The sequence below is a fragment of the Prionailurus viverrinus genome, chromosome X (assembly GCF_022837055.1).
Source record: "Prionailurus viverrinus isolate Anna chromosome X, UM_Priviv_1.0, whole genome shotgun sequence".
Classification (NCBI taxonomy): domain Eukaryota; kingdom Metazoa; phylum Chordata; class Mammalia; order Carnivora; family Felidae; genus Prionailurus; species Prionailurus viverrinus.
In genome coordinates this window covers 81463046-81479670 of record NC_062579.1, presented here as the reverse complement: position 1 = coordinate 81479670, position 16625 = coordinate 81463046, and the positions used below count along the sequence as shown (strand labels likewise).

At 49.1% G+C, this 16625-nt stretch overlaps 1 protein-coding gene across 3 annotated transcripts in view; it reads left to right on the top strand.

The window, feature by feature from the left end:
* The window catches only part of COL4A6 (collagen type IV alpha 6 chain), a 322473-nt gene that overhangs the window by 302730 nt on the left and 3118 nt on the right, over nt 1-16625 (top strand). For all 3 annotated transcript variants that reach the window (XM_047844389.1, XM_047844388.1, XM_047844387.1), the window contains 12 exons: nt 2994-3068; nt 3572-3679; nt 3773-3880; nt 4461-4532; nt 4851-4976; nt 9223-9339; nt 9667-9828; nt 10021-10119; nt 11945-12091; nt 12802-12918; nt 13819-14010; nt 15566-15852. In XM_047844389.1, the coding sequence (XP_047700345.1) occupies nt 2994-3068; nt 3572-3679; nt 3773-3880; nt 4461-4532; nt 4851-4976; nt 9223-9339; nt 9667-9828; nt 10021-10119; nt 11945-12091; nt 12802-12918; nt 13819-14010; nt 15566-15852 (1610 nt within the window). The remainder of the gene's footprint in view (nt 1-2993; nt 3069-3571; nt 3680-3772; nt 3881-4460; nt 4533-4850; nt 4977-9222; nt 9340-9666; nt 9829-10020; nt 10120-11944; nt 12092-12801; nt 12919-13818; nt 14011-15565; nt 15853-16625) is intronic.

Here is a 16625-nt window from a genome sequence, read left to right as displayed (position 1 = left end):
ACCTTAGCATCAGGTAATGGCCGGTCCTGTAGGTCTTTCCTTGTTCCATGGATCTGCGCTAGGATGTCGGCACCGTCATGGAGCGGGGAGTCCAGGTCAGGGTCGGGTAGCAGCGAGGCCGGGTTTAGAGTTCGGGGAGGGGTGTATGTGGTCCGCAAGGGATTTAACAGGAGTCCCTGATAGTGGACCATCCGAGCATTGCTCATCCACCTATCGGGGGGCTGCTTGAGTACTCCTTTGATGGCGTGGGGTGTGGTGACATGTAACTCTTGACCCAGGGACAGCTTATCGGCGTCTTTAACCATTAGGGCTGTAGCCGCTATTATCCGGAGACAAGGGGGCCATCCTGCAGCTACAGGGTCCAGTTTTTTTTTTTCTCTTTGAGAGATAGGCCACTGGTCTGGGCCACAGACCTAGATGCTGGGTTAGCACTGCCTTGGCTATGCCTTTATGTTCATCCACATATAAGTGGAAGGGCTTAGAGATATTGGGCAGTCCTAGAGCTGGGGCTGATAGGAGAGCTCTCTTTATCTGTTGGAATGCCTGCTCAGCTTCCGCAGACCATTCAAATGATGGTTGGTTTTTAGAGACTGCGTGTAAAGGGGTTTGGCCATGGCTCTGACCCCGAGCGCAGTTGCTTCTTTTTGGAACAGTCACGAATCCAATGTCCTTTTTTTACAGTAGGCGCATTGGTCTTTGTCTAGGGAGCGCCAAGGGGGGCGAGTTTTCTGCTTATCCTCTGGAGCATCCCGATTATTATATACCCACTGAGCAATGCGGAGTAAATCCTGGATCTGTTTTCCTTCTAAATCCTCTAATTTTTGGAGTTTCTTTTTGATATCAGGGGCAGCCTGGTTTACAAACGACATTACAACAGCAGCCTGATTTTCAGGAGCCTCAGGGTCCATGGGAGTGTATTGCCTAAAGGCTTCCATTAATCTCTCTAAAAAGGTGACAGGGCTCTCTGTCTTACCTTGTACTACCGAGTACACCTTGGCCAAATTGGTGGGCTTGCGTGCTGCAGCCCAGAGACCCGCCATTAGAGTCTGGCGATAAATGAGCAGTCGTCCCCTACCTTCTGCCGCGTCGTAGTCCCAATCAGGCAGAGTTAGGGGAAACGCTGCATTAATGAGGTCAGGGTTAACAGTGGGTCTACCATCTTCCTCGGAGACCAGCTTCCGTGCTTCAAGTTGAATTCTCTCCCTTTCTTCCGTGGTGAACAGGATTCGCAAAAGCTGTTGGCAGTCATCCCAGGTAGGCTGGTGGGTGAACATTATGCTCTCTAGGAGGGCTATAAGATCTCTAGTGTTATCAGAAAACCGAGCATTTTGGGTTTTTTAATTATATAGGTCACTGGTGGAGAAGGACCAATACTGGAGTCGGGGATTGCCCGTTTCATCGGGGGGTCCTATTTCCTGCAGGGGTAGGGCTACAGTGGAGTGGGGGAGGCGAGAGCTTGGCTCACACTGGGTGCGCCCGCGAGTTTGGCCGGCTGGCCCTTCACGGTTGGTTTCATTTTTAATAGGGCTAGGCATGGCTGCTGCCTGTAGCCTCCCTGGTTCTGGCACAGCTGCCGCTTCCCGCCCCCCGGTTCCCCTTGAGGGGCAACCAGCGGGCAACAGGTGGGGCGGCCGCTTCGGGCAGGGCCTGGGGTGCAAGGGGAGGGGGAAGATAGGGTGGAGGGTTTTCAACAAGATCTTGCCAGACGGGGATGTAGGGAACCTGGTCTGGGTGGCCCTGACCTTGGCCGCTATAGGCAAACAAAAAGTGCCCTCAGTAGGCCAGCCCACTCCGAAAGTGGGCCACTCAGACTGGCAGAAAGTGATGAGTCTCGACCGGCGGATGTCCAGGCTTAGGTTATGGCCTCTCTCCCTTCTTCCAGCCTGGACATCCTTGAAATTAGCTAGAAGAAGGGAGAGAGGTGTACTCTGGTTCTGTCCCATAGCCTGTATAGGAAAAGATAAATGGGCCAAGTCAGTTTCTGTTCCGGAAGCGAGTTGGATATACCTGGAGGGGAAAAGAGACAAGTTAAATCGCAAGCGCGGTGGCAAACAGAAAGTGCCTTGGAGAAGAGACCAGATACAGAACGGGTGTCCGTAACCCGAACAAAGAGTCCTGATGGGCCAAAATAGTGCCCCAGACGGGAACCAGAGGACGTCTCCTACTGGTCCCGACTGACTTCCCTATAGCGCATCCGCCAGGGCTAGGTCAGTCACTGATACAGATCCCGCGCGGGAGAGCCAGAAACGAACAGACAACAGACAACAGACACAGACACAGACACAGACAGAGCCGGCTTACTTACCGATCGGTCTCAGAAATGACCTGTTGACTTGGGGTCTGGTGGGTTTGGGGGGGGCCTTCCCGGCCAATGCACCAAATGAAACGCCCAGAGTCTAAGAGACCCCCAAAAATGAACCACCAGAGTCCAGAGTCAAAGCTAAGCAGCAAGGGTCATTTATTGCAGGTTCGAACCTGGACCTCTGCGCCCCCGTTGCCGGTGACGCCAAGAGGCCCTGAGAGAGGTTTTTACACCCCTTTTATAGACAGGTACAAACAAGTCATGGGGAAATCAGGAATTTTCCACAGTTACAGAGCTGCGATTGGTTGGTGTTTAAAGTTGGACACTTAACAGTATTCGATTGGTTCCTGCCTTTAGGTCAGACCACAACCGGGGGTACGGGTATGACAATGATTGATCAGGAATACACGGATGTGCCAAGCAACAATGATTGATCAGGAGTACACGGATGTGCCAAGTAACAATGGTTGATCAAGAATATACGGATGTGCCAGGCAATAATGATTGATCAGGAATACATGGGCATGCCAAGCAATTGTACAGAAGCAGAACAAGCTGGTTAAGCTTGGTTAGGTTTCAGTTTCCCATAACTTAAGCTTTTAAGTTTCAATTTTCTCAGGCCTCTCAATCTCTGCTACAAAATGAGCTATAGCTTCTCCTGACCACTTCAACAATATCTTTATATTCCCAGGAGATCAAGGCCAGACCCTTGGAATTTCCGGTAGCCTGGGACTCAAGGGACAACCTGGGGAATCTGGGTTTAAAGGTAAGTCCACTGTACTTTTGACCTCATGTGTTTCACAGACTCCTTCACACTGAGGATCAGGAGGAACTTGGGAGGTCAACCCCAAGTTCTGCAAGTTCTGCAAGTCCAATGCAGAAAAATTCCTACCTGACTGGCAGCCCACAGCTTCCCCAAGCAAACTAGCCTGCTCCTCCTTCAAGACTCATGGAGATAAGTCTAATAAGACCTTTGAGATGATGGCGTCCACCTCCTTAGTTTATTGTTATCTAAACAGTTTCTTGAACATTTCTACCCATTGCTCCTACTTCTGGGGGCACTCGAGAACAAGTTTACTATCCTTAGTGGGCAGCACCTTTCAAATGGGAAGTTACAGCTGCCACCATCATTTTCAGAGTCGTTTCACTGGACCTAGCTCTCTTGGCAGGTCAAATGGCTTCACCTTCCTGCTCACTCCCTCCCTCCCTTGGAGAAATACATTGCCCAAAATGTGGCCTAATCACTCAGCATCTTTCTTGATTTTGTAGGTGTTAAAGGAAAAGATGGACTAGCTGGTGACGTGGGTTTCCCAGGAAGCAAAGGTGAAGATGGCAAAGTTGGTATTTCTGGAGATGTTGGCCTTCCTGGCTCCCCAGGTATTGTGCAACAGGATGACTTTACTCTGATAAAGTAAGGGTTAGCTTTAAGCCATGACCCTTTCTGTCCCGCTACCTTGCTTTCATTTTCAGGACTCCCTGGGATTGCAGGCATGAGAGGAAATCCAGGGCTACCGGGTTCTGCAGGCCATCCAGGGGCCACTGGGCCCCTGGGAGCCCCCGGCCTAACAGGAACCAAAGGTATGTATTTTAGAGGAGGAAGTGGGGAGAGGGTTTCTGCTCCACCCCACCAAAAAAAAAAAAAGAACAGTAACTACTTTATATTGCGAGACACTATCTGGGGCAAGCCACATCCAGGGGAGTCATTGATGGCGCCGTGTGATAAATAATGGGAAGGGGGAAGGAGGAGGAGGAGGAATGGAGGGCAAGCAAGAATGGGAAGAGGAGAACATGGAATCCATGGGGAGAAGAGTTAGCGAGGAAAGTTGTTGTCCTGGTATATATAGCCTTTCCCTGACTTCAAGATTGGGCAGTGAGTCTCTGGGAGCTGACAACTCAAGACCTTGGCATTGCCACTTGGCATTCTTGAAGATATGTAATTATCTACCACCCTGCTCTTAAAGCTGTATTGGTTTCTACTGAGAGTCAGGAAAAGCAAAGGTGGAGAGTGGAGGTTAGGGGTGGTTCGGTCTCCCTGAGGGCCTTAAGTTATGCCTCTAGGAAGACCGCAATCTTTGCAGTGCCCTTGGGGGCAAGACCTTTTGCAGACCCTTCCTGATTCAGAGTTGCTGGAGCCATTTCTGATCTTCTCTCCCCTCAGGTTTCCCTGGACTTCCTGGTTTACATGGACTGAATGGGCTTCCAGGAACCAAGGGAACCCATGGAACTCCAGGTTAGGAAGATCCTCAAGGGCAAGCAGAAGAGTGCCAGTTCTTCCAGAAGGCTGGCAAGGACTGGCCATGAGTTCTCAACTGTGTTGTATCCTATATCCTTAAACTCATGGATCTCCTTGCCAGCCCCCAATTTGAGGTGCCTTGATTTGTGGAGAAAGGAAGAAAGAGTCTGTCCTTCTATCCAGAATGAGCTCTCCTTCCTGTTTTGTCAGTATTCAGCTTCTCGTGTATGTCAGGCAGGCCTCCAGCAAGTGAGCGAGGCATGAAGGCCTCACCTGCACTGAGTTCTGTCCTCCTCTTTCTGCTTCTCCTCCTAGGACCTAGTATAACCGGTGTGCCTGGGCCAGCTGGCCTGCCTGGTCCCAAAGGGGAAAAAGGTTCTCCAGGAATTGGCATCGGAGCCCCAGGGAAGCCAGGAGTGAAAGGAGAGAGAGGTGGTCAAGGTAAGTGGGCCCAAGTCAGGCCTTATAGAAGTTGAGTAAGGCCTGGCTAGGGAGCCAAGGCTGGGGCTCATCAGGACCATGTGGCTTACAGGGTTGAGAGTTAAGAGTTCACTGGGGATTGTGCATGTCTTCACACTTCTGGGGATCTCAGAACCCAGTGGAACTGACTTCTGAGAAAGAGAAGGGAGGTCATGCTACAATGCTAGGGCTTTCCTGGAAGGAGTGTCAAGGAATAGTCTAGTGAGTTCCCTCCTGCTCTCCCTTATTAACCTCAGGGTCTGTCTTGCCCACTTGGCCAAAGCCTGAGATTAATGGCCCCGAGGGACAGGGCTTGTCCACTTAGCAAGAGATTTGCCAGAAGTTCCTCAATGTCCAGCGTGGATCGCCCTCCCGAGGCCCTGAGAAGACAGTGCGGCTGCTGGAAGGAGCCCAAGACTAAGAGGATAAATGTCTCCCTAGGACAGGCACATACAAGCACTCAATTAGGATTCATAGGTTACTAGCAAACAGGTTTTGCCCTGATCTTGGCCCCTGACTCATCATATCCTCTGAAGTCTCTTTCTGAGCCTCCCTCTACCCACCTCACAAATAGAATTAATTCTGATTCTTTAACTCTCCTCAGAAATGTTCTGAAGACCCATATACATTGCACTCAATGTAAAACAGGAAATGAATTCAATGTAGCATCACAGCTAGGAGTATGGGCTCTGAAATCAGACCATTGGATTCAAATTCCAGCTCTACGTCTCACTAGCTGTATGACCTTGAACAAGGAAGTTACTTGTCCCTCAATCCCCAGTGAACTCTTAATGTTCCTTTTCTGTAAAATGGGCATAATAAGAGAATCTACTGCACAGGTTTGGTGGAGAATCAATGAGGAGTGAGGTAATACGTATAAAAGCACTTAGTGCAGCACCTGGCACATTGTAAGTACTCAAGAAATGTTGCCCAGTATATCATTGTGTGGTACCTGAAGAAATCATGTTTGCAAAATGCTCTGCTCCTCTGTTATAGTTCTAGGGCTTGAGGTCCTACCACACTTTATTTGTTTATGTGCATGGTTGTATAATGTGTGTATGTTTTCCAGGATCTAATTCCTACATTAATTCATTCTCTGCTGGATTTTATATTGGTGCATCTGCTCTGTCTGCATTTACTCTTTCCTTTGGTCTGGACAAACCTGTTCTTTTCTGAAAGCCAGCAGCTTCTCCAGAGGGAAAGCTCAAACACGGCCTGAGCCTGTAGGGAGATCGTGTGGCTTCTTTCACAGGAGGTAGCAAAGAGGGGACTCAGATAGAAGCAAAACCCAAATGTTTTCAAATCTTGACTATGAATGCCTGGTCATTAAATTATCCATTTCCTTTCGCTGTCTGAGGTAATAAAAATCACAATTACAAATTCAGTAAACAGCACATGTCAAGATGGATACGTTTTAGGAACATAATATTGATTAAAAAAAAAAAAAAGCAAGTCGCAGAGAAATACGTTGGGTATGATCCCACTGTTAAAAGTTTATAAATAAATGCAAACAACCAATATATTGTTTAGGGACACAGATATACATGGGCAAAGCGTGGGGGTGCTGAACACAAAATTCAGGAGTGGTTGCCCCCGAGAGTCAAGGAAGAGGGTAGGATCTGTAAAGGGCATGCACAGAAATTCAAAGGTAATGTTATCTTCTTTTTCTTAAATTGGGTCATTGGAACAGAGGTGTTCATTGTATCTGGGTTATTTTTTACTTATGATTTATAAATATTCTTCTGCTCTTCTCAGTATCTAATTAAAACAATGTTTTAAAAGTATACAGCAAATATCATACCCCCCCCCAGAGGAACCTATCTCTGACATGATCATAGAAATCAGTGTAAAATGAAGATTTACCCCTAAGCAAACTTCCAAAAGCAATCCTTGTCCCTGTAATACCTTTATCTAAATAATTCTGAATTATGCCATTCATTTTCATATTTGCACTAAATATTTAGAAGCTGCATTTGTGTATTTAGGGTTTTCTGTCTTTTTATGAATTTTTAAATGTTTATTTTTGAGAGAGAATATTAGAGGAGAAGGGGCAGAGAGAGAGGGAGACACAAAATCGGGAAGCAGGCTCCAGGCCCCGAGCTGTCAGAGCAGAGCCCGATGCGGGGTTCCATCTCACAAACCATGAGATCGTGACCTGAGCTGAAGTTGGACACTTAACCAACTGAGCCACCCAAGTGCCCCTAGGGATTATTTTAAGTCTCTGACACCGAAATGAGTTGGAAAAACATGCCATTGTGCATTTTCATGTGCTCATTTAAAGTGTCTCATTCTTGGGGCGCCTGGGTGGCGCAGTCGGTTAAGCGTCCAACTTCAGCCAGGTCGCGATCTCGCGGTTCGGGAGTTCGGGCCCCGCGTCGGGCTCTGGGCTGATGGCTCAGAGCCTGGAGCCTGTTTCCGATTCTGTGTCTCCCTCTCTCTCTGCCCCTCCCCCGTTCATGCTCTGTCTCTCTCTGTCCCAAAAATAAATAAACGTTGAAAAAAAAATTTAAAGTGTCTCATTCTTAAAGAAATATGCGAGCTTTTTTTTTCTTTTTTCTTTTCTTTCTTTCTTTCTTTCTTTCTTTCTTTTTTTTTTTTTTTTTACTACTTGAGATCAGAAGTACCTCTGTTTCAGGTTTAATGATATATTGGTGTAATTCTAAAATCAAGAAACAGGTAAAAAGAGAAGACAGCTCCAAAAACTGCTATGGGAGCTTCTAACAATCTGTGTGCTGCCCACACTACTATATGATGTCTTATTTATTGGTTTTCACTTAATTTCAGCATAGATATGTATTATATAAAAAGGTATATTTTCAGGAAAAAAATGTCTTTCTTTTCATATTTTTACCCTTGTGAAAAAGAAAAATACTTCAAAGGTTCATCGAGACATAACTGACCATACTAAAAGTAGCACCATGTGACTTTGAAGCTAGTTTTTCTTTTTGTTTTCCTTTTGTTTCTTTTCCAGATCTATAATAATTGGAGACTTTTCTTGAAATTTCTTTTTTTATTCTTTATATTTCCTCAACTTTCAGTTAACAAATGAGCTGTTAAAAAAACACCTGAATTAACCAATCTGCCATCTTTCTTTACACGTTTTTATGGATTTGCCATTTCTTTACTTAAATATGAGAAACTCAACATTAATATTTTTGGCTTTCCTTGTCAGAAAAATATAACTCCACGCTAATCTTTTTGGATTTTATTGTTACAAACAAACAAACAAAAATCATCTCAACCCCCAGAATACTTTATCAACCAGTATGAATCTATTTCTCTTCATTTGAATTTCTTCTAGAAGATACCAAAATAATAAATACATCTCTTTCATGCTAGAAGTATAATATGGACTTCTACATTTGTATCTATGGCTTCGATGTGTTTTCCCATATAGTTTCCATGTATGTAGTTGACGTGTGAATGTTAAATAAATCTTCCCTAAGCAGTTGAAATTTTTTGGTTTTGAACATTATAGTAGACATTGCTCCGCAAACATAAAACATGCAGTATTAAAACGTGAGCAAACAAGTATTCTTGTATCTACTCTAATAAATGGCTTTTTTCTTTGACCAAAAAGGGGGAAGGGATTTAGTGTAGACAAATTTGTTCTATTGGCAATTAAGCAAGCACTCAGCTGGTATCATGAATTACCTATAAAAGCATTTTTGAGTTTGCCTAGAAGACCCAGAAATTAGCCCTAGAAGACACGGAGTCACAGCGTCCTTGCAACCTCCATTTCTGACCCAGCAGGTGTCTGTTCGGACTTGCTGGAGCCGGTGCCTCACCTCAGTTTGTAACCTTCTCTGGGCACCATCAGACATAACTGGCTAATTTAATGAAAATGTGTGACTTCAGTTTCAGGTGCTGCAGTCATACTTTCTTTTCTTCCCGGTTTGAGGGAAATCTGTCTAAAATATTTTCATTTCCAGCGATGCTGGGAGCTAGAACTTTCCAAAGGTCCATCCCCATGAACTACGGCGCCTGCTGTCGGCAGGGGACGGGGCACAGGGAACCCGGAGTCGCTGAGACCCTGTGTGTCAGCGTGTGTGAGACCCGTGTTCCTCCACCGGCTGCAAAGGGAGACTGAAGGGAGAGCGCCCTCTGCTGGCGTTCTCCGGTCTGGCCCCCTATCTAGCAGCTTCCACTTTTTCTGCTTTAATTTCCATTTTCTCTGAGAGCTTGGCCACACGAAGCCCATGCAGCCCCTTTTATTTATTATTTGCAGGTTTCCCAGGCTTCCAGGGACCTTCTGGTCTGCCCGGTGCCCCAGGCCTCTCCTTGCCTTCAGTCATAGGAGGACAGCCTGGCGAACCCGGGCGACAAGGCCTAGATGGAGAGCGAGGTAAAGACAGGAAACCCAAAAGAGGTTTGGCCTTTGCCTTCTGTCCGCAGTTTGGGGAGATCCTAATACAGTCCAGCCCCATTCCTACTGCTGGATGTGCATGGGCCTGCATGGCCTCATGTCCCTCCCCCAACAGGGACACGGGGGACTGCAAAGGGCTGTATTTGCAAAAAGGGTTTGGGAAGGTCCAGGCACTGGGACCCCAGATGCAGCAAAGGAATGTTCTCTGCCCTGGGAACAGGCTTTGGCTTGCTATTAGCCCCGAGGCCTTCAGTGGTGGCCACCTCCTTCTTACCTGCCTTCATTCTTCTCTGATCTTATCCCTAGGCCGCCCAGGCCCTCCAGGGCCCCCAGGGCCCCCTGGGCTATCCTCTGATCAAGGTGACCCTGGAGACCCTGGCTTCCCTGGAATTCCTGGTCGTCAAGGGCCCAAGGGAGACCAAGGAATTCCAGGTTTCTCTGGCCTTCCTGGAGAGCTAGGACTGAAAGGTATGGCTGCTTGGCTGGCTGTTGGGCCCTTACCCAGTCTGCAGTTAGAGACAGCTCCGTCCTGCAGCCCTGTGAAGACAGGCCAGCTAAGAATGTTCTTCTTTCCCTCAAATCTGTCTAGTCTCAACCCCTCCAACCCCCACCAGCACCACCATGCCAGGCCCTGACTTGCTTTCCTTTGGACTTTACCAGGCATGAGAGGTGAGCCTGGCTTCATGGGGATTCCAGGCAAGGTTGGGCCACCTGGAGACCCAGGACTTCCCGGGATGAAGGGGAAGGCAGGGCCAAGAGGTGAGTTAAGAACATGTACCCAGCTGATCCAGAGCTCCCTCGAGGGATGGGTCTGAGGGTAATTGTCCTATAGGGCTCACGCTAAGAAAGCCTGGATGTCTGGGGCAGCTGGATGAAGCTCCTCCCTGGAGGCTATTTCTCCACCTTGAGGATATCTCTGCCTCCATCAGCTCCCAGGACTGAAGACCATTGCCACCATGGGTCCAGCCCACTGATCTCCCCTCCACATTCTTTCTGCATCGGCAGGCATTGGGTTTGCACTCATCACCACTCACCCATTTCCTCAATCCAGAAAGGAAGAACGACACTCTCCATCCTTTACCACCATCCCCCTCGCTTGCACCCAATCCATTAGCAAGCCCTGAGGGTCACGTCTCCTAACTGTGCCTTGCATCTGCTCACCTCTAAGCACCTCCATTGCTGCCACCCAGGTCCAAGGCACTGACATTTTGCGTGAGAATCACTGCAGTGACTTGCTACCTGATCTCTCTGTTTCCTCCTCTGTTGTGCATCTCCCCCAACAATTATTTCTTCACAAAGTGGTCAGAGGGATCTTAAAAAACATAAATCACCCCCTGGCCTCCCATAGCATAGGAATAAACTATGGCTCACAAAGTCCTATGTGATACCTCCCTCTTCATCCTCATCATAGCCCTTCTTTTTTTGTGTTCCTGTTCTTGCCACACAAGCCTCTTTCTGACTCAGGGCCCTGACTCAAGCCTCAGCCCTGACTGCAGGGCCTTTGCACATGCTAGTTCTACTTCCTGGAATACTCTTGCCCCCCTGCCCCCCCAGGTCCTTCTTTTTTTTTTTAATTTTTTAATGTTTGTTTGTTTTTGAGAGAGACAGAGAGCGAGCAGGAAAGGGACAGAGAGGGAGACACAGAATCTGAAGCAAGCTGCAGGCTCTGAGCTGTCAGCACAGAGCTCGATGTGGGGCTTGAAATCATGAACTGGGAGATCATGACCTGAGCCAAAGTCCTATGCTTAACCGACTGAGCCACCCAGGCGCCCCACGCCTTCTATTCCTTAATGGCCTCAGCTTAAATGTCACTGCTTGTAAGGGGCCACTTGTCACTCTTTCTAAACAGGTTCTCCACTCCATAGCGCCCTCTGCTCCCTGTCACTGTCACTGCACTGTTCATTTCCTTTGTAGCACTTCTCACAACTTGCAGTAAGACTAATGGTATTTGTCAGGTTATGCATTTTTCATCTTTATCACCAGACCATAATCCCCATAACGGGTCTGTCTTATTCACTCCTCCATCCCTTAATCTACCAGGGCGTGGCACATAGTAGGCACTTGAGATATTTGTTCAATGAATTAGTAAGCGAATTGATTTGTTTGGCTTCTCTTAGTAAACCAGCAGGCCAGGCTCAGGGTCCTAGGCTGTGATGCCAACTGAATCTCTGAGGTTGGATGCATCCCCTTGGCCTCCTTGGCCCTGTTCTCTGACCAGTAAGTGAATAAACCAACCATCTCAGCCCTGAGCCAAAGCTCAGCCCACCTTATTTGCAACAAACATTTCCTGACTTGCCTACCATGTACCAGTCTCTGTGCTGGGTCCTGAGGAAACAAGATGAATATAACCCATTCCCTGCCTTCAAGAATCTCCCAGTTCACTGGGGAGATAGATCCGTAAGGGGGACATTGTGTAAAGCGTGGTGGCAGTCACCCCAGAGGTGTCTAATGGGCACTGTGGGGTGGGGCAGGGGGGACAGGAAAAGTAGAAAGCTGGTGATTGTGAGGTGGAAAGGAAGGCTTCTGGGGACCCATGCCTCCTTTGCCTTTACCTGCTATTTCCATGTCCCCCGCTTGCCTGCAGGCTTTTCCGGACCCCGGGGTGCTCCTGGACAAACACCAATTGCAGAAGCTGTCCAGGTTCCTCCTGGACCCATGGGTCAACCGGGCATGGATGGCATCCCTGGCCTCACGGGAGACCCTGGGGTTCAAGGCCCTGTAGGCCTACAAGGTAAGGAGGGCACCAGCACCAGAGAAAGGGGACTTCTCAGGGAGCTAAGATAGCCTTGGCTGAGAAGCTGAAGCTACTGGCTGGGAACTCCAGCCCCAAGGGGGTACCCGCATCAAGCATCTCCTCTGGTCCTTCATGAAGCTCTCAAGCTTCTTGCCAGGAAGGGGGGCCAGCTGGGTCAGCAGTTCTACTTGGCTTTAGAGAATGTGTGGGAAGAGCATAGCAACTACTCCAGCTGGCTTGTCCCTCTCTCATGTGCTGCTGAGGGAAGGTGAGAGTGTTGTGGGGGATAAAGAGCAATGGAGAAAGCCCAGGGCTGGGGGGACAGGAAACCCAGCTTCCAATCCCAGCTTTGCACCAACTGGGGTAAGTTAGTAGTCTCTCTGGGCCTAGGGGTCCTCGTTTCTGACAAGGGACGCTGGCAGGTTCTGTGCATTGTATGCGTCGCTGGGAGGAGGAGAGGAAGGAAAGAGGAAATAGGTGTGAGGCGGCTCAGAAAGGCTAAATTCAGAGTGGTGGTCCCAGGACAAATGTCCAGACTCCATCTAAGGATTAGCCCCGGGAGGCTCAGCTCTGAGGGCTCTAAAATGATGGCAAGTGCGCCCTCTCCTGGTGAGTCCTGGGCATGACACATGAGTCCTTTTCCTCTGGGGTGGCTCTTCTGGACCTCCCCCATTGAGTATGCTGCTGTGAGCCTTCTCTCCTTGCAGGCTCCAAAGGATTACCTGGCATCCCTGGAAAAGATGGTCTCAACGGACTCATTGGCCCACCTGGGCCTCTTGGTGATCCTGGTCTCCCTGGACTGCAAGGCCCTCCAGGACTCGAAGGTCTGGTGATGTCAGCACTAGGGAGCAGAGGGTTTCTGTGAGGGTATGAGGCCTTGGGGTGAGCCAGAATCTCACAGCTGAGAAACAGGAAACCTGGCAGTAAAGTTTGGCACTACGAAGAGCCTGGAAAACCGAACTGTATTCCATTCGCTCCCACCCACCTCTGAGCCTGTGAAGGATTAGAGCCCTACATTCTGGAAGGCAAAGGACTCTTTCAAATCCTTTTCTGGGTTCTCTTCCAGCTCTTGAGAGCTGTGACTATACTCTAGTATGCCCCACCCCTGCCCCTCACTGCCCATATTCTGCTCACAGATTCTCACATGGATGGGCAGGGGATGATTCAAGGGACAAGAAAATTCGAGATAATGTATGGCCGCTACTTAGCTCCCATTTTATATCAGAGATGGCAAACCAGTTGTCCTGAGTAGAGAACAGTTCCGAGGCTCGGTGGGAAAGTGGTGTGATTAACTAGCCACGTTGCATGGGCGGGAGAGAGGGTGTGATTTTGTCCTGCCAACCCTAATTCTGCTATTGCTGCCTCAGATTCAGCAGGTATACTTATGTCCTGTGAGAGCCTGCAGGGTCCAAGAAGTAGCCCCCTCTGCCCCCTCATCCCCTTGTAGAGGACCCAAGGCCAGGTGACCGTGGGAGGGAAGCTGGATAGCATGCTTTTTCAAACACGGGACTCCGTAGCTGGATTCCTCTGAGTTGGCATTCCAGGTCTACCGCTTACCAGCTGTGGGACTTCTGAGCCTGTTTCCTTATCTACAAACTGGAGTGATAAGGGGATCCGGTGAGCTAACACGCGTGTGTATACAATGTGCCCTGCTCAATGCTCAGCACAGCGTCAGTAGCTGCTGTTATGACTGGCTCGCCCCTTTTCTGCTCTCTCCCTCTCAGGAGCTCCAGGGAAGAAGGGTCCCTTCGGGACGGCTGGAATGCCTGGGCAGAGCGCGAGAGTGGGTTACACGTTGGTGAAGCACAGCCAGTCGGAACAGGTGCCCCTGTGTCCCGTCGGGATGAGCCAGCTGTGGGTGGGTTACAGCTTGCTGTTCGTGGAGGGGCAGGAGAAAGCCCACAACCAGGACCTGGGTAAGTACCGGCTCTGACACCAGCCATGGCCATCCATCCCAAGGACCTAGAGCCACCCTTTTCAGTCCTCCCAGCCCTAGGTGGGCCCACTGTTTGGTGGTGGGTAACAAGCACCAGCTGTTGCATCAGGCACACCTAGGTTTAAACCCCAGCTCCGGGGTGCCTGGGTGGCTCAGTGGGTTAAGCGTCTGACTCTTGATCTTGGCTCAGGCCGTGATCTCAAAGTTCGTGGGTTTGAGCCCCACGTCAGGCAGCGCAGAGCCTGCTTGGGATTCTCTTTCTTTGCCCCTCCCCTGCTCAGTTGTGTGTGCTCTCTCTGAAAAATAAAAACATTTAAAAAATGTTTTTAATCCCTGACTCTACCACTTACTAGCTGGGTACCCTGGACAAGTTATTCAACCTCTCTGAGCTTCCACTTTCCCCTTAGTGGAAACAAAGCTAGTTCTAGAACCTATCTCATAGGGTGGTGTAAGAGTTGCATGAATCACCCAATGTAAATTTTTTTTTTTTTCAACGTTTATTTATTTTTGGGACAGAGAGAGACAGAGCATGAACGGGGGAGGGGCAGAGAGAGAGGGAGACACAGAATCGGAAACAGGCTCCAGGCTCTGAGCCATCAGCCCAGAGCCTGACGCGGGGCTCGAACTCACGGACCGCGAGATCATGACCTGGCTGAAGTCGGACGCTTAACCGACTGCGCCACCCAGGCGCCCCATGAATCACCCAATGTAAACTGCTTAGAACAATGGCATATTAGGTATCCATTAAACATTAGCGATTAGGGGGCGCCTGGGTGGCGCAGTCGGTTAAGCGTCCGACTTCAGCCAGGTCACGATCTCACGGTCCGTGAGTTCGAGCCCCGCGTCAGGCTCTGGGCTGATGGCTCAGAGCCTGGAGCCTGTTTCCGATTCTGTGTCTCCCTCTCTCTCTGCCCCTCCCCCGTTCATGCTCTGTCTCCCTCTGTCCCAAAAATAAATAAACGTTGAAAAAAAAATTAAAAAAAAAAACATTAGCGATTAGTAGTAGTAATAATGAGATGACCTGTGGGGCAACAGTGATTACCCAATAATTAATTGTGTTGTCTACAGGTGTGCAGACTGTGAACAGCAGATTCGGTCTATTAAATGCTAGTTCTACAAAGCAGGTTAATTAGGGAGTTGTTACATGGCTTATAAAAACGTTCTTTTCAGGGTGCCTGAGTGGCTCAGGCATCTGATTTCGTCTCAGGTCATGATTTCATGGTTCATGAGTTCAAGCCTGGCTTCAGGCTCCATCCTCTCTGACAGTGCAGAGCCTGCTTGTGTCTGTCTCTCTGTCTCTTAAAATAAATGAACTTAAAAAAAGATTCTTTTAATTATCAAACTTCCCTGGTGCATTGAGAATAGGATTTGACCCACAGACTTGAGTGTATGTACAGTGTGCCAGGATTGTAAGGAGAGGCACCCCTGCTCCAGTCCAGGCAGTTGCACATAAACCCATTTAGTCCAGTCCTAATGGCCCTGGGGATAATCTCAGCCAGACCTTACCTGCCCCTGCCCACCTTCTCTCCTCCCAGGATTTGCTGGCTCCTGCCTGCCCCGCTTCAGTACCATGCCTTTCATCTATTGCAACATCAACGAAGTGTGCCACTATGCTGGGCGCAATGATAAATCCTACTGGCTGTCCACCACCGCCCCCATTCCCATGATGCCCGTCGGCCAGACCCAGATTCCCCAGTACATCAGCCGCTGTTCTGTGTGTGAGGCACCCTCACAAGCCATTGCTGTGCACAGCCAGGACATCACCATCCCGCAGTGCCCCCTGGGCTGGCGCAGCCTCTGGATTGGGTACTCCTTCCTCATGGTAAGGCCCCTGCACTGCCCCCTTTCCCCAGTGTAGAGATGGACCGCAGGGAGACCTGGGAGGGTGCCTCAAGCTGGTCCTCAGGCTCAAGTGGCATGAGATAGAAACCACAGAATTTGAAAAGAAGGAACATGCTTGGTCTGGCCTTGACTAAAGACCAAGCAGGCTCAGCTCTGCACAAATGATGGGTAATTCTATGAATAGAATCGAGCAGTTTGCACTCAGTGGTCCAGGGATGAGAATTTCTATGAATCACCAGCAAAGGCCCTAACATCTCTATGCCTGCTTCAGTTATGCCACAAGCAAAGGAAGGAGGAAACTCCCGATCCCGGTGGACAGTGAGGGAGAGGCTGTCCCCACTGAAGGCCGGGACATACTCTCATTGCTCAGGCCGGGCACGGACATTTCTCCTCTTCTGCCCCCTCTCTTAGGTCCCTCTGGCCACTGTCATCTCCTAATGAAAGACTCAGATGAGGGCACGCTGTGTTTGTACCTCATTGGTGGGATTTTTGCTGCTTCTCCATCTCAGTGGGAAGGCTGTTGTGTTCCTAAGAGCTGAGAATGTCTGTAAGCCCAAGGAGGCATCAGGTCCCTCCCATGACATTCCGTAAATATCAGGGGACATTAAATGAGCAAAAAGTCAGTTTTAGGGCCAGAATAACTCACAGGTAAAACCAGTGTGGCACCCACCAAAGTACTCTGGCTCACCAGAACTTCTTTACTAAATTGCCAGGGGTGACATGATGAGAAAGTGTCTTTGAAGAGTCACCAAA